General features: G+C 40.6%; 2 protein-coding genes across 5 annotated transcripts in view; both read right to left on the bottom strand.

The window, feature by feature from the left end:
• Nucleotides 1-342: 342 nt before the first annotated feature.
• Nucleotides 343-10,484, bottom strand: LOC144052648 (NACHT and WD repeat domain-containing protein 2). Its single transcript, XM_077566909.1, has 10 exons — nt 10,344-10,484; nt 10,169-10,257; nt 9,670-9,777; nt 8,470-8,655; nt 8,285-8,393; nt 8,100-8,209; nt 7,556-7,900; nt 7,377-7,478; nt 5,277-5,988; nt 343-4,231 (listed from the first exon to the last, which is right to left on the bottom strand). Exons 1-10 carry the CDS (start codon nt 10,414-10,416, stop codon nt 1,245-1,247), a joined length of 4,821 nt encoding a protein of 1,606 aa, XP_077423035.1. The 5' UTR covers nt 10,417-10,484; the 3' UTR covers nt 343-1,244.
• A 3,147-nt stretch (nt 10,485-13,631) lies between these two features.
• The window catches only part of fchsd2 (FCH and double SH3 domains 2), a 51,817-nt gene continuing 43,133 nt past the window's right edge, over nt 13,632-22,315 (bottom strand). For 3 of the 4 annotated variants that reach the window (XM_077566542.1, XM_077566544.1, XM_077566543.1), the window contains 7 exons: nt 20,537-20,671; nt 20,294-20,377; nt 19,983-20,160; nt 17,502-17,722; nt 15,592-15,784; nt 15,415-15,506; nt 13,632-14,500 (listed from right to left, as the gene is read on the bottom strand). In XM_077566542.1, the coding sequence (XP_077422668.1) occupies nt 14,408-14,500; nt 15,415-15,506; nt 15,592-15,784; nt 17,502-17,722; nt 19,983-20,160; nt 20,294-20,377; nt 20,537-20,671 (996 nt within the window). In that variant the 3' untranslated portion in view covers nt 13,632-14,407. The remainder of the gene's footprint in view (nt 14,501-15,414; nt 15,507-15,591; nt 15,785-17,501; nt 17,723-19,982; nt 20,161-20,293; nt 20,378-20,536; nt 20,672-22,315) is intronic. The other variant, XM_077566545.1, reaches the window with a different exon arrangement.

The following is a 22,315-nucleotide window of genomic DNA, read 5'->3' as shown; positions in this document are numbered from 1 at the left end:
GTATACAATGAAAAGAAATACACATTAAAATAAAATACAATTAAATAAACAAAAACAAAAAAAAGCTCGGGCTTTTCACGTAACATGTATTTATCAATTATGCAAATACATTTAATAGCATTCGTCAATAGAGAGAATTTGGCCAATTCTGTTTCGGCAGGGTAACAAGATGGCGTCCGTATGTCATGTGACCAGCAGTTGACCAATCACAGCGTGGGCAATCACAGCGTGATTGGTCAACTGCTGGTCACATGACATACGGACGCCATCTTGTTACCCTGCCGAAACCGAGTTGGCCAAACTCTCTCTATACACTCTAAAAATGGATTGGTTAAATATATATATATATATATATATATATATATATATATATATATATATATATATATATATATATACAGTATATATAACTACCAATAGGTTGAACTCATGTTGGCTTGAGTAACCAATAGATTGGTCATACATTGACTATTCCGGGTGGTTTACGGGTATACCAATTTTATTGGTTAGCCAAACAACCAATGAAATTGGTTACATTAGAAAGTAAGTCTAGATAGATCACTTGGAAATATATTTATTATATACATTTATTGTATTCTAAATGTATTTATTAATTATTATAAGTGATTACAATATATTATAATATACATTATGAATATAGTGTTTAAAAAAGGAAATGTGTGTCTAGATAGGTCACTAAGCGTGACCAGCTCGGTGGCATAGTGGTGTCCTACCCCGAGACTAGGAGGGTGAGGTTTCAATCCTTGGCTGGGTCATACCAAAAACTATAAAAACGGGACCCATTTGCCTCCCTGCTTGAGACTCAGTATTATGGGTTGGAATTGGGGGGTTAGATCGCCAAATGGTGATATTACAACTTAAAACTACAATTGCCCTCTGCATATTCGCGGTTTGGTACTCGCAGATTCTCAAAAACGCATATTTGTTTTCTTTTTTTCTTCTTCATGTTTTTAAATGTTCCAGTTTTTTTTCTTTTCACAAACTTTTTTTGTTTATGAAGACTTTTCCCCCTTTTTTTAATTAAATCAATGGGCCACTAAGAGTGTGTGACAGGTCGCAGCAGCCAGTTGCCCATCGCTACTTTTAGATAACTGTGCTCATGGAATACTGTCATACAGTGGAACCTCACATCTAACATTGGGCTCTGATCAACCACAATACATTTTGGGTAAGCACTTTGAGTGCTTCTCAAGTTCAGCATTGTGCTATGAAGCAAATAGTAGCTAAGACCATGTAATATTGGGCGTTTCTAGCGGTAACCACCTCAGTGGTCCCACACTGGAACAGCAGCCTTTCAACTGACTCTTCAATTTTTTCCCGGATCTGCATGCATCCTCCCCACCTTTGGTCCCTGAAATAGAATACACACCCACTGACCCATCCTGAAAACCCACAAACGCACACTGCTGCTCATGCATGAGCAATGTCAACGGATCCTTACGCAGAAACACCCTGCCTACTTGTTCTCCATCTGAGAGTTGCACCACAGTGAGGATGGGATGCCTGTGGTGGGAACAGGCACAATCCTGATTTGCGCACTCTGATATGTAAGCGATGTAACAACCACTTTCATCCAAGCAGGCCTTGGTTACGGAACCCTCAGCTTTGAACGTGCACAATCTGACCTGACACACATCCAAGAGGTTAATAGCGTCATTCTGGATAGACAACAACGCAAAGCTCCCATTTGACGCCATCTGAAAACTTTCCGGCTGACAGTAAAATGCGTCCGGCAGCTGAAAGTGCCTGCACGCCGTCTCGTCGGACATCTTCCAGGTGTAGATCCCCCCCGAGGCGACCACCACCACCACAAAATCGGCATGCTGGGAAAGTGCGCGGAAAGCAACGACATCCTCGGAGCTTTCAACTCTCGGGAAGCTTTTGTTGATGGTGCCCGACCACAAGCTGGCAGCCAGCAGGTCTCCGCCGTGGAGACCAATGAGAAATGTGCTCTCGGCTGACACCTGAGCATCAGATAGATACAGATGAATCCCACATACGACACTCCCATGTGTCATCTTCCAAACTCGAGAGAGTCCTCGCTCACAAACGCTCACGCCGAAGTTACAATTGGGCGTAATAAGAACATCTGTCGCTTGGCTTCCACCTATCCGAAGGATATTCTGCCCTGTTTCTGTTTGCCAAATGTAAATATCTTCAGACGAGAGTGTCACAAGGGTCACGTCGTCCTGACTAAGACGCATCTTTCTCACCGGATCACCGTGCAGGAAGCTAGCATGCGGAAGACCCGCGGCCAAGCTCCACCACCACACTGTATCCGTCCCATCTGCGGTGTAGAACCACCTTCCTGTTTGCTCCACCGCCACATCTTTGACCCCATAATCCATTTTTGGAGCTTCACCAGCAACATGAAGCATTCCGGAATCCCACACAAGAAGACGACCGTTGTCAGTGACGCACACCATATCGGAGGTGGTTTTAAGGAGTGTGTGAGGTTGCGTGTTAGCCTCTAAGGAGAGGACACACTGTCCTGTGCTAACCCGCCATACCAACACCAGGGAACAGGCTTCCAGTAAAGCCAGGAAATGGTGTCCATCCTGGGAGAATATCGCTTGAACAAAAGCTTGACCTTGTGGAGCCAAGAAGTGGTCACGCTCCTCCCACTCAAACGTATCCCACACGGTCACCTGGTCACAATCACATACCAATAAACTGCTGAATTTACCCGAGTAATCACTATTGAGCATGTTGTTAAACTCCCTCCCAGCAGAGGCTGCTCTAACCAATCTTGGCTTTTTCATTTTGGCGGGGACATTCCATAACTTCACGTCTCCCGACCTTTCAACGCAAGCCATTTCCTGTTTATCCTCACAGAGGATTATTGACATGATTGCACTTTGGTTTGAGTTTGAACAGGAGCAAAGGAGGCTGCCGTTTTCGGTATCAAATATCGACACCGTGCCGTCATCTTGGCCGCAAAAAATGCGGCAGCCATAAGAGCAGAAAACCACACAGGTCACGCAGCTCGGACAGCGCAAATGTTTCCCAGTTGTGTTGGAGGCATCAAACAATCCCACAAGGCTGTCCTGCTTCCACCACACGCATAGCCGCCTTTCAAATGTCACAAAACCGTCTACCGTGTTCAGTTTCTGCCAGGTTTTGACCTCCGTAAGGGTTCCTGGAGCGCTAACATCCCACAAAAATAGTTTGCGGCACAGGGTGGAGAATAACACAAATCGGTGGCTGCTTTTCACTCCAGCAAACTTGAGCTCAGAGCTCGGTGACACTCGCTCCACACCAAAGCTCGGACCCTTCCAGATCCATGCCGAGCCATCGCACGTCACTCCGCCGATCGTCCCACATTGCGTCCCAGCGAGATATTTCCATCCGCCGTCACACGTGAGCAAGGCGACGGTGTCGGGAGCGGGAGAAAGCGCAACTGCCAACCCGCAGCCTCTTGCACTCTTCTCACTTCCGATCTCGTCTACGTAACCTCCGAGCGCAGGAAAGATCTCCACATATGGGAGGAGGCTCGCCTCCATCGACGTGGGCAGCTCCAATGGAGAACTCTGCAGGAAACAGGATGAGGACGCCAAAATTCCCGCCAGGATTGCGCCTTCCCTTCGATTGTCCCAAGATCCTTCCTCCTCCCTCAACATGGCCACCAGATCCCTCAGGAGGCCCGCTTTCACCAAAACATAATGAAACCTCCATGACATCAACACCTTCCATCTTAACTCCATACTGTTGCTTTCTTGTAAGTGATGCACCAATTCCACAGCTTCTCTCCCATTAACGGCATCTCTGAGCGACGGCTGCTCTTCTACGTAACCTCTCGTTTGCACACTGCCCTCATTTTCAAGACATGCATTCCATCTGCTCATAAAATAATCCGCCATCTCTGAATGGATTTCTCTCCTGGCCTCACATGTGTGGAAATAAGTTTTCGCCACCACAAGTGTAAAATGTCTGCTCACCCAGAACAAAACCCGCCTCCCTATTACAGACCTCCTGATGAGAAAGCCCTTCAGGTCTAGAAGCAGTCTTTCCACATCCACTTGTGCAACCTGATGGGTTTTGGACAAGAGATCTGCCAGTTGCGCCTCTGTGAGTCCTACTCTGGAGAGAGAGAGGTACGAGACGGCACGAGCAACCACAGAGGAAGAATATTTGGACTCCAAGTGATCCAGCCAGATAGCAATAGATGAATGGACGCCGTCGGGAAGATGCGACTCGGACACTTCGGAATCTAAAGGGTAAAAAAAATAAACAGGGTTGGGAGGGGTTACTTTGAAAATGTATTCCGTTACAGTTACAAGGTACCTGCTAAAAAAAAATGCTAACTAACTGCTAAAAATTCTAGATAGATGACATTACGTGACATCAACTGCAAAATTAACTTTTATCCCAGCCACAAGTTTAGCCGTGTATATATTGTGTATGATGTTTAAATAAAGAATTAGTGGGAGGAAGATTTGTTTGGAAGGTGTAACTCACATTATGGTTGTAGGCTAGCGGCCTAGCTAGCAAGAAGCTACAGCGCGTAGCATGCCGCTGGACTCTCAGCTTAAACTTTTGCTTCTTCAGCAAGCCGAGTAAGTTCTAAACAGTGAATACCGGTCGCCATTTTTTCCTCACGTCCGTGAAGTTTTTTTAAACTGCCCGCATGTGGAGGACACAACTAGCCAGTTCTCTCTCTCTCGCTCTCGCTCTCTCTCTCTCGACATTTTTACAGACATTCAGGACGATTACGATTTTAATTATTTTTAATCTAATAAACCCAACAAACATTTATTTAAAGGTTTCATTTATTCAAAAATAATTCCTGTGCAAAATGCTCAGACAACAATAATGTATGCTGATTGTAAATTAGTTTTGACATAAACTTAACATTCATAGTTTTTTCTTAAATGCCACAATTAAGTAGTTGGTGGCTATTGTAAACATGTCTTGTAAAGCGCCCATCCAGCATTCTGCCACAAAAACATTTGAATGTAACACAACATATGAACAACAGCTTTTAATAATCCAAAAGACAAAATTCGATATCATGATTTAGAACATTTTTAACGATTCGATTTTTAAAATGACGATGTATCGAATTAATTCGATTTATTGCCCAGCCCTAGTAGAAATGGCAATTTCTCAAAATAATCCCCATTTTTAATAAATGTGCTGTAATCTGATTATATTTTTTCCCCCTGTACTGTAATGGTATTCTGATTACGTAACGCCGGTACATGTATTCCGTTGAGACTAAATCGGACAAAATAGTTTGTGTTGGTTTACCGTACCTGAGCACCAGAGTGATGTGTGAGCATGAAGTAGGCGGACGTAGAGGGCGAGACAACAGGAAGTCAGCGCCTGGTTGACCAGTGCCAGTTGTCCCGAAGTCACTCTCCTCCCTGAGTTGCTTAGAAGTGCCATCAGCATCTTCAGACATTGTTTCCTGTCGGCAGAAGCCAGCAGTACATGCACATACCCCGCCTCTGAAACAAAACCAGGCGCACTGCACTCTGGGTAGTGTAGTTTGATGATCTGCATTACTCGAGTTTGGTTGGAGGAGACACTGAAGATAACTTTGACTCCAGGAGGAAGAGGGCTGGGCAGGCTTTTGATGATCTGTACAGAAAGGTTATGCCCCATCTTGTGCACTCCGTCCAGAATCACAACTAAAGGCTTTTTGGAAGACGGAAGCAAGGAGAGAAGGGAGTCGAGACATTCCGCTGCTTCATATAGACTGATGTCAGGTTTTTTGATGGCCCTCATCACAGTCCTCAGGTTAAGTCTAAGGTCAGATTCAACGACGCTAGGCTCTGTGACGCCTCGGGAATAATGGCCAGCATCGAGGTCAAAGTTTGTGTCCGGGGAAGATGGCGAGAGGTCATAACGTCTGAGGATTTGATAACACAATCTGGACAGAAGGCGTTCAGGGGAAGGGAAGTGTGGTAAGTCTGTAAAAAAGGTGATCACAGCAGGAGCAGTGTCCCGCAGCCAGGATTTCATCTGCAGACAGAGAAGAAGTTTTAATGTTGATGTCATTACACATTCAATTAATTTGTTTTTTTCATGAGTTCTAATGCAATAAGGCAACAGATGTTGTTATTGATTGAGTTGCTTGCATTTTATTTACATACTTTCTTAATGTCAGATGGAAAATAATTACACATTGTATCTCTGTCCTGCGTTTGCGGAATATGTATTAAGCAGCAAAAGCCGCCCATTTTTTATCCAACTCGAGGGGGCGACCATTGTGCCACTTGCTGTCGACTGAGAATGACACACTGATACACTGATCTGAATATATGACTGGACAGCCGATAGCCCGATAGCCCGTACACGCCCGTGCAAGCCGTTGAAGCGACAGGGCGGCCATCTTGCTCCTCCCATCTCGCGGGCAGACTACTCTATAAACTATACGGTATACGTACAGATTAGACATATACAGCTCGTAGGCTCTTAATATAGGGCCGGGGGATTTGTAGCGATGTGGTCACTATTTAAAAAAATTCAAAAAATTAACAGGTCGACGGTATGTGCAACTTTGAAGCCCCCTTTTTCTATTAACGCTCAGTTCCTTAGACCACAATTTGTAAAATGTCTGAAGTCCTCTTGTTTATGTTTAACAAATTAAACATCATCATTAATGCTCTTTCTACTAAGTACTGTCTCAAATGTTCTCCAATTTCGATACTGTAAATGTATAGGATTGTATGCTGAGAAACGTTTCTTGGGAGGAGCAATATGGCGGCCTTGCGGCTTCAAAAGTCTTGGCCTATCGGCTATGCAGTAATATATTCAGATAAGTGGAATGACATCACAGTTCCTGAAACAACCAATCACGGCTCACCTATTTTTTTGAATTTGATCATGTGATGTTCAAGCTGAGACATGATTGGGCGTTACCTGAGCCTAGAGCAACTGTGATGTCATTTTCATTCAACAGCGAGTGGCTCAATGGCCGCCCTTGAGAGATGGTGGAAAATGGGTGGATTTTGCTGTAGCTTAGATTAGTGGGGTGCATACAACATATAATTGTCAAGAAAATTATTATTAAATATCATTATTATATTTATTATTTTTATTATTATTTTTACTATTATTATTATTAAATTTACAGTTGAAAATATTAAGATGTTACCTAAAATATTGCTAAGTGTTAACTGCTGGCAATCAGCAAATGCTGTAAAAATTGTGGTTGGAATATTTTTGGGCTACAAATTTTCAGATAAATTCTACATTACAAAGCAAACTTTCATCCTGTATGTTGTCGTTAAGCGAGGGCATAACATAGGGTAAGGGCAAATGTCCTTCAAATTATTATTACAACACCACTACCCACAGATATTTGCTTCATTTTATAATATGACTAAGATTAGAGAGTATCCATGCACCTGTTGAGCACAGTGAGCCAGCAGCACTGTTTTTCCGGCACAAGGACCTCCTGTCAGCACAAGCGGACGCTGATGGTCACTCTGCTGAACATACGCTCGAACCTATGGAAAGTTAACCGTCAAGCTGATGTCTTTTCAAGCTTAGATCAGATCAAATTTATTTAAAGATGACGTCTGACCTCGTCCATCTCAGGCCTCGTGATGACGTAAAACCTCGACAGGATGCCACAAAGTTCGTCCTGTTCGACTTGCTCTCGTACCAAAGCATCACTGAGATAACAGCTTCCGGGAATGTTGTCAGTCAACCTCACCAGGTCAGAGTACACCTGATGGCAGAGCAACTCTGTATACGTCCGCCTCCTGGCTGTGGTGTAACCATGGCGAGGGTCACACTCTGTGGTGGTGGTGTAAGCTTCAAGCTGGTGCGAGTCGATGAGGCCTCTCAAGAAGTTGTCAATCAGATCTGAGAGTAAAACGTTCTCATTGGGTGAAGCGTTTACTCGGTTGGAGTTAGGAAAAGTGCCCTGGAAGTACATTGCAGATGTCAAATTTACACTCCAGAAGTTACTGTGTATGTGCCCTGAGATTGACTGGCCAAATACCAATTAGTTTTTAATAAATCTCATTACAAATAACTTTTACAGTACTTTTTTCACTAACCATGTCGGTTTAACTGTCAAGTAACAGAACAGAAAGTGGTGGTCAGCTCTTCATCCCTCTCACCTCTTGTTCCGCCTTTAGATTGGTGATTTTGTGAACGTAAACAAGACAGCGCCTGATGACATCATCAGGGGGACACTTGCCCAGGGCGAAGCGTAAATCGCCTTCCAGGGCTAAATAGCCAGAAATAAACCAACATATTTTTAACAATGAAATGCACACTTGATGTCCACACTGAGTCAGTTCACCTGATCTGTTAAAAGTGACGTCTTTCCCTTCAGGCAGAAGCTTCTTTTGCACACACATACTCACAGCAGTCTCAAACACCTTCATCAGATCCTCCAGGTGATTCTCCTCCTTTGGACCAATTAAGTCAACAATTACCATTACATACTAAAATCATACAGATTGCAGTAGTGCATTATGTCTTAACCTGAGGCAGGCATGAGCGTCTTAAGCAGAAGGATGGTGGAATGATGTTCTCATCTCTATGGTAAACTCTCTCCAGCTCTCTGGTGTTGAGGCCCGCCTGCTGGATCTGCTGCAGCAGCAGGTGGAAATGTGACACTTCCACTTGGGCAGGAAGACTTGGCCTGCCGCACTCATGTCCTAACAAAGCCTTGCAGCACCACCGTGTGGACAGAGAGGGAAGAACAGTCCATTTTGAGGTCGGTAATATTGTCATTTGACAAAAATAGACTAGTCTATAGTGAAGAAGATGCAATGAAATTGGAAAATAAGATGATTATTAGAGATTTAGGTATCTGCCTCTAAATACTTGTCGACATTTTATGCAATTGTTTGGGACAATTTTAAACCATTCCTATGTGTCTTGTTAACCTCTATGTGAAGTTTTTGCCAAAACACACCCCAGTCACAGTATTGATTAATAATAATAATTATTATTATTATTATTATTATTAACTCATTCACTGCCATTAACGGCTATAAACGTCAAAAAATAATTTTAACTATTTCTATTAGTTTAACTTTTTCCCCCACTTTTGTTAACAAGAGTATGACAACCTAGAATTTTTTTATTGTACATTGAGAACAGATATGAAATTTGTGATTATTCGTGAGTTAACTAGTGAAGTCATATGCTTAATTACAATTAAAAATGTAATCGCCTCTTGTCCCTAATTTTAAATAATCTTTTTTTTAATGAATTTATGGCAGTGAATTAGTTCATTCAAATTAAAATAATAAAATAAATTGTACAATGATTAAATTAACAAAATAGAATAAATAACAAAATAATGAAAATCGAAATAATTAATTGTTATTATTAACAATATTTATCATCATAATTATTAATTACAATTACGAATTATATTAACAGTATACATTCACTGCTCACGCTGTCCCCTATTGGCTACTGTGGGGCCAAAGCAGAGTACGCTCTCGTTACCATAACAACTAGTGGCGGAGCTAGGGGCTGACTAAAAAAGCAAGGGAATTGTGATAGCCCCCAGGAAGACGGCACTCGTGGAGTCAGCACTTCATCACCAAGATGCCAAAAACACCTGTCAATTATAATCTGCGTGTGTGGCGCATGCAGCAAACACATTGCCAAAGTCAAACAGCACTGAACGATCAATATGTGCTGCTTATCATACCATTTTGCATTTACCAATAAAAAGGGTCCGGCAGAGTTTTCCCTGCACTCTTTTATCAGCTCTTTTCTGGTGTTTTCACCTGGCCAGTGGCTGGGATGAATGGACTCATGTGGGTCGATCACCTGTGCATTGAAACACACAATCATGCCGCTAAATCAACACAGTGAGGTTCCAACAGTCTAATGACAAATACTGCTGAATAGAGATAGAACAATGCCGGTGGCAGCACGCTGGGGTGAGCTGAGGCACACATACAGCACACACATCATTTCTTTTCGTTTTATCAAACAGGTGAAAATGTGACCTGTAAGTGAAATCGTTTAGTTGTTTGATAATTGAAAAAGAAAGAAAGAAGCAAAGTATCAAAAGTTGTAACGAAACAGAACATGAGCTCAAGTAAAATTGAAATGATGCCCTCACAAAGATAATCATATCCCGTTTTAATCAATACTATACAGTAAATTGGTTTTGATTGATCGTTTCTCACTGTGTGTGTGAGAAGTGTGTATTCACCCTGAAGTCCACTCCCAGCTTGCGTCTGCAATGCTCTCGTAGTTTGGGGAACACAACCTCTCTTAGAGCTCTGCGCTCCACCACGCTGTCTGTAACGTTACAAAATGACATCAAAACAATGAAAACCTTGACACATTATGAACATTCTGGTAGTCCTTCAGTGACTTCAACATACCTGCAGGGTTAGAGCACAGATAAAGTTTCACACCCGATGAACGGACGCGGCGGTTGGGAGCAGCTTGGTCCATATGTTGTTTGAAATGAAAACGAAATAAGTGGCATTGTCTGACTTGCCTCACTGGGCTGATGTTGGTCTTTTCCCTCTATCTGCACTCTGATTCAGGAAATTCCACACTTGGTTATATATAGTGCGAGAGACTCTGATCACACCCACTTCTTGTGCCTGGTACACAACAGGGACATGTTTGTTAATGATACACAATTCATTGTTGTGTACATTTCTAGGACAGGTGGTGCACACGCAAACACACACATGAAGGCAAACTCTTTTTTTTCCAATATTATTTTATTAATTAACATTTGTACACAATAAATACAAACGTAGCTTTTTGTACAGCCAATAATCATATGCAGAAAGACATTTGCACCTGTTCTCATTACTTGTCACCATGGCAACAGCCCGACTAGAGAGAAGGCCAGTGGTTCTACCACTTCCAAACTGCTGGATGCAAAGAAATAAAAGAATTATACAAAAAAAACAAATGACTGAACAGTATGACAAAACAAAAGGACTGTTGAAAGAAGGGATTTAAAAAAAAAAAGTTGTTTTTTTGTATATTGGAGACTGAAAACAAAACATTTCACAACAGACTGATTGAGACTTTAAGAAATGATCTTCTGAGGGAGGCTGATGTAAACAATAAACTTCAAAACAAGTTTTAGCATCATATAATAAATTAAGATCTCAGAGAAATCAAGGAGAGGCCGCCGTTCTTGTTGCCTTGACCACACACCTTTTAAGATTGTGATCGCTTTTACTAACAGCAGGGGAACACACCTGTTGGATCAATACTGTAACTAATTCCAATGTGGATGAAACCACTGGTGATCATAATGGGTGCTACATAACGTTATGATGACAAAAAAAGGTATTTCGGTATCCTATTTTTGAGGGTAACATATTTGACCTACATTTGTCCCGTCCCAAGTCTTATCTGTATCTATACTGTCCATTTGGTCATTGTAAAAAAAATAAAAAAAAATAAAAAAAGTGCAGCTGCAAACTCGGCATTTCAAATAAATACTAATTGCTTGTTATATTTCTGATGATGTCACAGCACTGTCAAAAATTTAATTTAACATTTAATTCCGAATGGTTCCACATTTAGTTGGTTGAACTACAGAGAGGCATTTGACAAAAGTAGTTTGAATGTCACAAACAATTCTTCCATTCCATTAAAAAAATATATATACTGTGTGGGAGAATCAGTGACAGTTATGATGTAAGCCAAAACTGTCAGCCAGGTAAGACAACCCTCTCTTTCGCCATAAAAAAAAAAAGCTTTCGAAAAAAAAATTCAGAACACAAATTCCACCTAAATATATTGATCGTCATCTCCATCTCAAATGTAAACACACATTAATATTAAGTTACAGTTAGTTCAACACCGCGTTACACTCTCCAAATTAAATTGTGTGGAAATGTTATATAATAAAATAGCAATTTAAGCCAATGTTTCCATTTTTGGGTGCACAAAATTAGTATGCCTTTGAGCTGCTGCTGCATCTTCAAAATTACAACCACGCTGGTGTAAATATGTAAAACAAAAAAAATGAAACAAAAACAAAAAACACACACACACATTTTCCACTGGAAACATCCTAACAGTACAAAACCTTTTGTTTGTATAAGTCAAGCAAAAACACCAACTTCGAATGTCCACAATGCCTTTTGAAATGCAAACATCAGTGCCACTGAAACCGAGAAGTCAGCATAGATTGACAATGAGCAGAGTTTCTGACTCCAGCTCAGGTCAGCTCAGGTGTGGAGGTGCTGCTACTTTGCAGGGGGGGATGCGGAAATAAACAAAAAGTGCTACGCTGCCGTTTGGCAAGGACTTTAAAGGCTTGAAGGGTTTTTTAATTAAGGGCTTTCCAGTGAGATGCACAAGAGAATTAAACTTGGCGCCCTTTGAATATCATTTGCATGTGTCCATTCAGCGCGTCGGTTCTACTTTTTAGCCAGCACCGATCAAACACACGACAAAATGAGTTGATGAATGATGGTGCTTGATGCAAACACACAGATTGTCAGGTAAAGAACTGATGCAATGTGAAGGGAGCTATTGGGGGCAAACGTGATGAATCTGTCGATCCATAACCAGGCAGCCCGAAAAAATAACAACACAGCAGACCTTTATGCCAGAAATACTGTCTGTCCGTATAATTACAACGACACCTAATTCAATACCAAATCAGTCTTTCGGTGCTTTTAACGTCAATCAACGTTCAACCAATTGCTGAGGGAAGATACAGCATCTGTGTGTGTGTGTGTGTAATATGACATAACTCCATACAGTATGCGTATGTGAATACAATGGCAGCCACCGAGTCGCGCTCAACTGCCAACCAACAGTACAGACGTGAACAAAAGTTAGAGGGGGAGAAAGAAAGGACGGCGAAAGAGTTAGCGGGAAGAGCAGAAGGGAGGGTCCAGCCTCTCCTTTCTCTCTTTCCAGTTCTCGTCTCCTTCCGGTCCTCCTTCCAAGCCCTCGGTCCAACCATATTTACAATGCCCTTTCAGAATAGCATCTTGTGTTCAATTAGCCGAGTACTGTAATATGAGCATCACATTCCTACAACAACAGTAATGTACTGTACTAATACACATGAAATACGCACTGGAGGATGACGCGGACGATAAATGGCAAGCGGTGGGATGTCCTTGCTCATTCTCGTTTAGCTTACTTTTAGGGACGCCGAAATGCACTAATGACTTGGGGAAAATACTTTGCATTTACCACCAATCAGATGATGAAAAAATTCTGAACTGTTTCCATTTTTTTGAGGGTTGTCAAATTTTCAGGGGGAAAAAATTGTGCAAAAGAGCACAATGGTGTGTTGCTTTTTTTCTTACCCTTTTTATGATGGTAAAGAGGACGTATATTTTTTTGCATTGTATGAACATTCCATAACTCATTCACCGCCATTGACAGCTATAGACGTCAAAAATTCATTTGAACTATTTCTATTAGTTTTTCCATTTTTGTCAACAAGAGTATGAAAACCTAGATTTTTTTTGTACATTTAGAACAGATATAACATTTGTGAATAATCGTGAGTTAACTAGTGAAGTCATGCAAATAATTACGATTAAAAATTTTAATCGCCTGATGCCCCTAATTTTTTAATCTTTTTTTTTTTTTATTAAACTTTTTTCTTTCTTTTTTAAGGAAAAGATTATTAAAAATTAGGGGCTAATGCCCCTAATTTTTTAATATATATTTTTTTTATTAACCTTTTTTCTTTCTTTTTTAAGGAAAAGATTATTTAAAAATAGGGGCATTAGGTGAGTACTATTATTAATCATAATTTATCGCATGACTTCACTAGATGACTCACAAATTGTATATCTGTATATCTAATACAATCTAAAAAAAACACTAGGTTTTCATACTCTTGTTAACAAAAGGTGGAAAAAATGTTAACCTAATAGAAATAGTTTAAATGAATTTTTGACGTCTATAGCCGTCAATGGCAGTGAATGAGTTAAAGGGAAACTTGGGTTGACTCATACGTGTTCCCTTGACAGATTTGTGGTCAATTACAAATGATTTGCCCCAGTCTCCATACACGATTATTATAATGAAAAAAACAAAATAGAAGTAAGCTTAACAAGGTCAGAAGAACGTGTCCAACACTCCTTCCCTCTGCAAACATTCTTCCTCATCCTCCTCGTCCTTCTCTTCAGTGTGCACTGGGCCTCGGCCCAATGAGGTGAGGTTTTAAGGCAAGAATGGAAGGAGGCGGGAGGGCGCAGAGGGAACGGCTGGGGGAGGCTACTGCTGCACTTCATTAGGAAGCAAATACAGGAAATCGAACCGCCTCCCCCACACTCCTCTATTCCCTCTTCCACAATTTGAGGATAAGAGACAACGAGGGGTAGCTCGAGTGGGGGACAGGTTCAATTCCGTTTTCATCAGCTTATTTAAGGTCAGAGACGTGCCAGTGGACATGTTAAGGAGTGTACGTCTAACCGCCTGCCATCTTGTGTCTCGGTTACACCAGGGTGATCTCCACCTCCTCCGCTTTGTCGCTCTTCCCGTGTTGTCGGCGGGACTGCTGTTTGGGTGGCGGGGGGGCAGCACGCACCTGACAGACAAACAGAGAACGTATGATTGAGCTTATTTGGATGCCTGATACAGTGGAACCTTGAAAATCCAATGTCCCTGAGGTCATAAATGTGTAGCCTAACACGAATATTCCAGAAAAACACGTTTTGTAACAAGTCAACAAATCTCTGAGCTGAAAAATTTTGACGACGTAAGTAGTAGTGCAGCAACATAAACGGTATCTTACAAAAAAAAGGAACAAAATGTAGTACATTGGGAAATAAGCTGTGTAATAACTTGACCACCACATATGCAGAACATTTCATGTTGAGAAAGAGCAAAAAAAAGCAATGATAAGATGGTTGGCTGGATAAAATATCGTACACCGTGACAGTGTGCTGATGTCTGTATTTACAGTACACAAATCCTGTTTTCCAAACTAACTAATTTATAAGCTCACAATATACATCGATAATCATGCCCAAAGATGAGCAATTGAACATTACAAAATGAACCCAGAGCCGTTGTTTTTTTTTGTAGTCTTTTAGAATTGAGATATTCAACTGTAATCTCTTCAGCAAAAACTAGGCTGAGCTTGAAGCACTTCCTGTTTTCCATCCAAACCGATTTTGCTTCTTTCAAATTTGCAGTGTTAAACTTAATCCTGTGCTGCCACCTGGTAGCCAAAAGTGGAATTAAACCCCAAACTAGAACAAAATGGAGATAGAGTTGGACAAAATCCCAGTGTATAATACACTTTTTAAAAAATACTTATATGATAGTTAGGAATTTTAATGCATTCCTCAAAACATTGCCTGTAAAATAAACGTGTTTTTTTTCTTTTGTTTTTTATGGCGACAGTTTGCCTGAATAACTTTTTTTTGGTCTTCAAAAGCATCACGGAACGTATTGTTGTCAACCTCGGAAATTGCTTTCCCTACTGTGCATACTAACAGGTCGTAGTTTGCCTGGACCTCCTTCAGGGGGGAATCGAGGCAGCTGCGTTTGAAAGCCAGGAGACACCGGACTCCTCCCAGAATTTTGATCTAAAGACAAAAGTGACATTAAAAGCCCATCACGAGTACAGCGATGTTACTTTACTACAGGAAAATTGTGTCTCGTATTGCTTACTGGTGGTGGTTGACGGTGCCTTGTGTGATGAGGCGGGCAGTGGAAGCTTGTGATCCCCGTTGAGTGCAGCAGAGGGTGAGCGTGGGAGAGACGGCGGGGTCGAGCTCTCCGGGCTGGTGAAAGGGCTTATGGGAGGTTGATCGTACAGCGGAAGAGGCGGAAGAGATGACGGCAGCTTTGCAGAAGGAGAAATCTATAGGAGGAAATCAGCGTGGCTACAATTATGAATCACTACATAATACATATATTATACAGGGATGTGATTTGACCAAAGTGAAATTATCTGAAAATTTAGCCAGGGGTCTGGGGGCCGCTGGCACCCAGCTAGGTCCAGTTTTTAAGTACTTTCAATGCACTCACATGACAAAGAAATAGACAAAACAACAGCATAAATTTTCAATGTATATTGAACTATCCCATATAAAATGGCAGTTTTAGTCAACTCAAAATCAGTCACATTCAAAAACATTGGACTGCCTTTGCTTTTAAAAACTATCACTGAGAATATCATCATATCTAACTAATGTGATTACTAAGTTAACACATAAATAATGTTGAAGAGTTCAAATTTCATGAACAAATAATTGTATCATGACCAAATGAAAAGTAACTCATATTAGAGCATACCACAAATGTCTTTGTTATAGCAGAAGATGTTATCTGTCGGAGTCATGTGCATACACAATGAACTACTAAAAAAAATAAAAATAAAAATCGGAATTTTTTTTTTGGGGGGGAAGATAAAAAAAGCGGAATTCCGCGAATTAGCGGAAAAATCACATCCCTGATTATACTTCATTTGTGTATTGTAAGCTACATGGATTTTTTCGGAGACTTTTATCAGTAGACTTACTGTTGTGTAAAACCAACTGGCAACATTTGGTAGACGCACTAATAAGATCAGATAAACCATCTTTCGAGAGAAAAAAAATCAGCATTTACATTATTTTTTGCAATTCACTATGCAGGTAGACACTGCCGATTAAGTGAGCATACTGTAGGAAAAAAAAAAAACATTTTAACCCTGGAGAACCCAAGAACCCTTTTCTTCTTTGGAAAATTATGAATTATACATTAAATGACTGCTATAAGTTCACTGAACACCAAAATATATGTTTTTTCAATTTTAACCCTTGTTTTTTGAACTAGCTCAGAGTTGCTAATTTATCAAAATATATATATTAAACATACTCCTAGGCATTCTGCAACATGATATGAAATAGATTAACAAAAAAAACACAATTTTACCATCTGATGGTTTGCTGAGAAGATGGTTTTGTTTGGATTGATTTCCAGCTCAACAAAACAGCATGTTGACAGCCATCTTGTCACCACCACTCTGGCTCATGTAAGTGCAATATTCATCCACTAGATGGCCCCTTGCAGGGGTCAGAAGTGGCACTCTGGACTTTTGAAGTAAAATTTGTAAAAAAAAAAAAAAGAAAGAAAAAAAAAGGTCTTTGTTATTTGAGTAGTAGAATTTATAGGGGCCAAATCTGACCCCGTGGGTTCTCCAGGGTTAAATATCCACTATTTAAACTTGTTGAGTGTTATGTCTACAGGCATCTGGGAGGGGTGAGGCTGTATCCTTCCTGTCGCCCTAATAGGGCAGTGCCACAGATAAGAGTCCCCGAGATGTGATTACAGCGCCAGTTTTCTTTTTATCAGTGGACTGCAAGAGCATGACAGCTCTAATGCAATGTTGGTGACAGAAAGAACAAACGTTGATGATGGAAGCAGGGTGGCGCAGCGGGATAAGCTGAAAATGAACCATGTGTGTGTGTGATGTTTTGAATCCACAATGGCGGGCATGTGACATCTCACATATGTCACCTTGACATTCTTTAGTCTTTATGTGTTGCCATATACTGCGCACAAATAAGCTTCAATAACCAGTTGACAAGCAATACCTGTATGTCATTGGTCCCTCCCACTCCGGTCTCGCCATTCTCGGTCAGATCCTCCACCAAAACGGAGGGAAAGACGCCCACCCTTCCGTTAAGCTCCCCCTCCCAGAAGCCATCATCTGTCTGAGTGTCCCGGCTTAAAAGGCGAATGACTGCTCCCTCCGAGAAGGAGAGTTCCTCCTCCGCCTGGCCTTCGTAATCATAAAGTGCTCGTACATACACCACTGTGGGGGGGGGGAAATAATGGACAGTAATTAGGCACACAGTAGGAAAAACAATTCCAGACACAGATTGTTGGAATCCTGTTATGGCTTGTGTTTCCATTCTGGACCCAGGTTTGAGGCGTGTCTTTTCGAGACGGCTCCTTCAACAGATGGTCAATCGAAGGTTTATAGAAGGCCACTACAGAATAGTCCAATGATTTACTATTAACTCTTTTTGGGTGTTTTTAGTGTGTTTTATGTATACTTTTTGAGACGAAGCGAACCATCTTCTTTTCTTCGTACACACGGCACAGGCAAAGTTGTTGGTACACGTTTGTTGAAAAAAAGAACAATCATCACAAGAAAATTGTGGCCATGTCAATATGCATTTCAGCACATTCCACAAGGTAGTGATCACAGGGTTTTTGTCTTTGCTACATTGTGGGGCCCATACACATGTGTTTTTCCAGGTTTAACTACCATTGTGGGGACCAACTTGAAATTGTGGGGACATTTTGGTGGTCCCCACAAGTTCAGACCTCTTTTTGAGGGTCAAGACATGGTTTTAGAGTTTAGGTTTGAATTGGGTTATGGTTGAGGTTAGGGTAAGGAATGGGAGTAGGAAATCATTTTGATGGTTGGGGTGAGGGGAAGGGGCTAGGAAATGCATTATGTCAACGAGAATCCCCCACGATGATACAAAGACAAGTGAGTATGTGTGTGTGGTCTTGTTTTTGTCACATAGTGGGGCCAACATTTCGGGATTTCACAGTTGTGGGGCCCACCCGTCCATGTGGGGCCATTTTGCTGGGCCGCACAACTTTAGACCTCTTTTTGAGGGTCAAGACTTGGTTTTAGAGTTTAGGTTTGAATTGGGCTATGGTTGAGGTTAGGGTAAGGTGTGCGTGTTTTGTCAGAACACTGCACTCTATTGTTTTGCATTCATGTTTTTTGTTGCATTTATTGGCATGCTGTCTCGGTGCTATGACGCCAAGCAGCTATTGCCATGTTAATTCACGCAATGTGGTGGAAACACAAGCCTGGTCAGGCTAGAGCACAAATGTTAAACTCAAATCCCGGGGGCCAGATCTGGCCTAGGGTTAGGGTTAGGTGTGGCCCGCAAACGCTGATTAAGCATGTCAACTTCCGTGACGCTTGCTAAAAATTTTACAACATTTTTTAAATGTCAATTGTAATAAATAATAACTGAATAAATAAATGAAAAATTGCACGCATTTTTTTGTTACCAACTTGCTTATTACGGTAACTTGAACCACAGTTGAGCTGGACATCTGTGTCTTGTTGTTTAAGCTCGAGTTTTTTGTTCTTGTGTTTTATCTCAGTGCTATTTTAATTTCTAGTTTTAATAGTGTTTATTACATATGAGTGCTAGCTGATTGGTTATCTCCATTTTATTGCTTTTTAATTTGCATTCTTTCTTTCCTATTGTTTTTATCATAGTGTTTTTTTTTAATAGGTGAAACACTTTGGGCAGTGTTACTGTATTTAAATGTGCTATAAAAATAAACCTTGACCTTGATCTAAAGGTTGAACAATGTATTATTTTTGACGTCTGATTTCAAAACTAGTGATTTGTTGTGTACTGTGTAAGTGTGTATGTAATAATATGAGGGTGTCTATTTATACGGTTTCACATAATTACAATGTGGCCCGTGACAAAAATGAATTTGACACCCCTGGGCTAGAGTAAGATAAACCGTACAGCACAGAACTTAAATACAGTGTATTTATTGTAGGGAATACGTTCCAGACTCAAAATCTCAAATAAAGAGCAACCATATAAAATATTTTAAAAATATATCGTTTTACCCCAGCTCCATAAAAAAAAAAACACAGACATTTAATCTTATTTAAAACATTTGAGAACACAAAAAATGCAAGCCTAAAATGTATCAAAAATACAAAATGTATTGAAAATACTGTCCGTTTGTATTGTATAATCTATGTGTTGATATCAGCCTTAGAGGGTGGATGGGGGAAGTTTGGCAAATATAGACTAAAAACCAAATTGCTACAAAACAGCAGATTGCTGCAATTTTTCTCAAAAGAAAAGTACCGTATACAAAAAAAAAATCTGCAGTGTAGCTGGGAACGCAGTAGGTGAACCATAATCCAGCTGGACTGTATGCCTAATGTCTTCTTTGAGGGCGGCAGGAAGTTAATAAGGCAGAAAAAAATACGCTTAAAGGTATGAATGAGCAACTACATATTGATTCACTCGACTCAAAAAATATTTTGATATCAAGGTTACAATACTTACTGTTAACATCACCGTTGACGCAGCCAGAGTGCAACTCCGGCTCGGTTGAGTTGGAAGAAGTGTGTGATCTAGCGTCCAGCGTTGCCAGTGATTGAAGCATGCTCAGCAGACTGTTGGACGCGGGAAACTGGAGGTATTTCTCAGGGACGTAACCCACTTGACCTGTCTTATTGCGAGCCTGTTGAGACAAAGGAGGAATCCATACTCAGCAGGTCTACACTACGCCAACACCTGAAGTGATAGTGTCTTGTTTGTTGTGTATGCAAGCTTGCCGCTCATTTGCGTGCAACGTTGCACGCGTACTCACGCACCTTGACCCAGTCCTCCATGTCCCCATCCTCAATAACCTCCAACATCTCCTGCTCATCGATGGTTAACTCATCTGGCTGAGAAGCCTGGCACAGAGGAAGAGTCAAAACTGTTTAGTACAGCTTTGAAACATATATGCTACATTTTATCTTTTATGCTGACATAACATTTATACATTTACAGTTCTGTACTTTAAGTGCGGACCCAGAAGGAAATGTATTGATTTTTGTAGCATTGTTTCATACCTTGTATGAGAAGAGGACCTTGCAGGTCAGCGGGTAATTGCGAAGGGTTCCTGAAGGGCTGGAGCTGCTGTCGTCGAAAACCTCCATATTCTCTTCACACTCGTCACCGTCCTCACGCTCCAAGTCAACTGTACCCTATTACAAATAAACACAATACAGGTCAAAAACCTTTAAGATGACATTTTCAATGGGTTTCTCTTTAAAAAAAAAAATGGTTCCGTTGTAACTCCCTGTGAAGTGATATGAACTTTTTGACACAGGTGGCGGGTAGCAGATAAATGACACCATCTAGCCCCTCCCACTTTTGTTGCATAAGCCTTTGATTGGCTTCTCTGAAGGTCATGTGATCTTGTGACAGGAGCTGCCATAGCATGCTGACCTGTCCACAATAACATTTGTGTGTATGCGTGCCTTCACCTTTGTGTGTGTGTGTACTGTGTGTGTTTAGCCATTCCTAAGCTATTGTGTTCAGTCATCAGATTTTTGTTGACACAGTAAACATAATACCTGAGTGTGTGAATTTAAATGTGTAACAAAACCTCCTTTCCTTTAAAAATATCATTGAGCATAGCATCATGCATATTTGAAACATTATATTTAATGTTTTGTGATTTTCATTCTATTTTCTTTTGTCTTCAATAACTGGCATACATTTCATATCCTCGTGTCATACTTATATGGTAGGTATAGCAAATAGATTTCCCATTTCGAGATAACAAAATGATACAGATGCAAGACATAATGTTCAGGAACAAATTTCCCTTTCTATTATTCTAATACCTCTAAACTAGTTTTAATTAGCTGTCTGAAATTTGTACAAATAGGTCCTCAATAGAAAAGAAAACAAAAAATAAATGTGATGCCTCCCAGGAGGATGCCAGTTAGATATTATTATAATCTATGGACAAAATAACATGCTACTTTTTATTGTTTCTGCAACAATAATGAGAAAGTTTATACTATTCGATTTTATTGGGTGAGAAGATTGTTTTTCTTTGTTTTGTGCCACCACTTAAATAAAGTGATATTGTGGATCTCGAGTGGATACAGAAAGTGATCATTCAAGTCATTTAAAATACAAAATTCTAAAGAGATTGGGGTAAATATGTTGGTGTGGGGGGGGGGCGGGGGTAACAATAAGCTGGTTATGAGGGAAAAGTATTATTGATGTGATTAGACCATGGTTGAAATTTTCCACAAGGAACGCTAACAATAGTGATATGTAGTGCTAATTGGAAATTGCATGAAAATGAGTCTTTTATCATGCAGGGCACAAACTAGATGTAAAACCTTGTCAGAATTTGCAAGTTATCCATCTAACTTCCTCTTTTTTCTCACCTTGGTATCCAAGTTTACCTTTTCATTATCACTCCTCCTTTACTCTCTTGCCGGTTTACTTCCTCTACACCTGCTCTCATTTAAGTCTCTCAGGCTTTCTCTCCACTGACAATAACTCTGGTGTTTGGAATGTGTACTGCAGTGTCATGTGAGCAGAATGACAACGTCTCAATTTCAATGTCTGCACACAAACACACGTGCATTTTTATGTCTAATGACTGGAAGATTAATTGATGATGATCGTAAAGAAGTCTCGTGAAGTTTGCTATAGAATTTGACATTTCGGAGTTACTTATGAGCTTTTTTTTTTTTTTTTAATAAGCTGGCTGTTCAGACTGATAATTAGGCTGTGCAGAGGTCAATCAATTATCTTTGCATCATTCAGGAGGTGATTTGTCAGGAGGGCTATTCTGGCTGGGTAGTTTATAATGAAATCATAAA

Source organism: Vanacampus margaritifer, chromosome 5 (genome assembly GCF_051991255.1).
Source record: "Vanacampus margaritifer isolate UIUO_Vmar chromosome 5, RoL_Vmar_1.0, whole genome shotgun sequence".
Taxonomy (NCBI): Eukaryota; Metazoa; Chordata; class Actinopteri; order Syngnathiformes; family Syngnathidae; genus Vanacampus; species Vanacampus margaritifer.
Note: the sequence above shows the minus strand (reverse complement) of the source record. Positions and strands in the feature narration are given on the sequence as shown.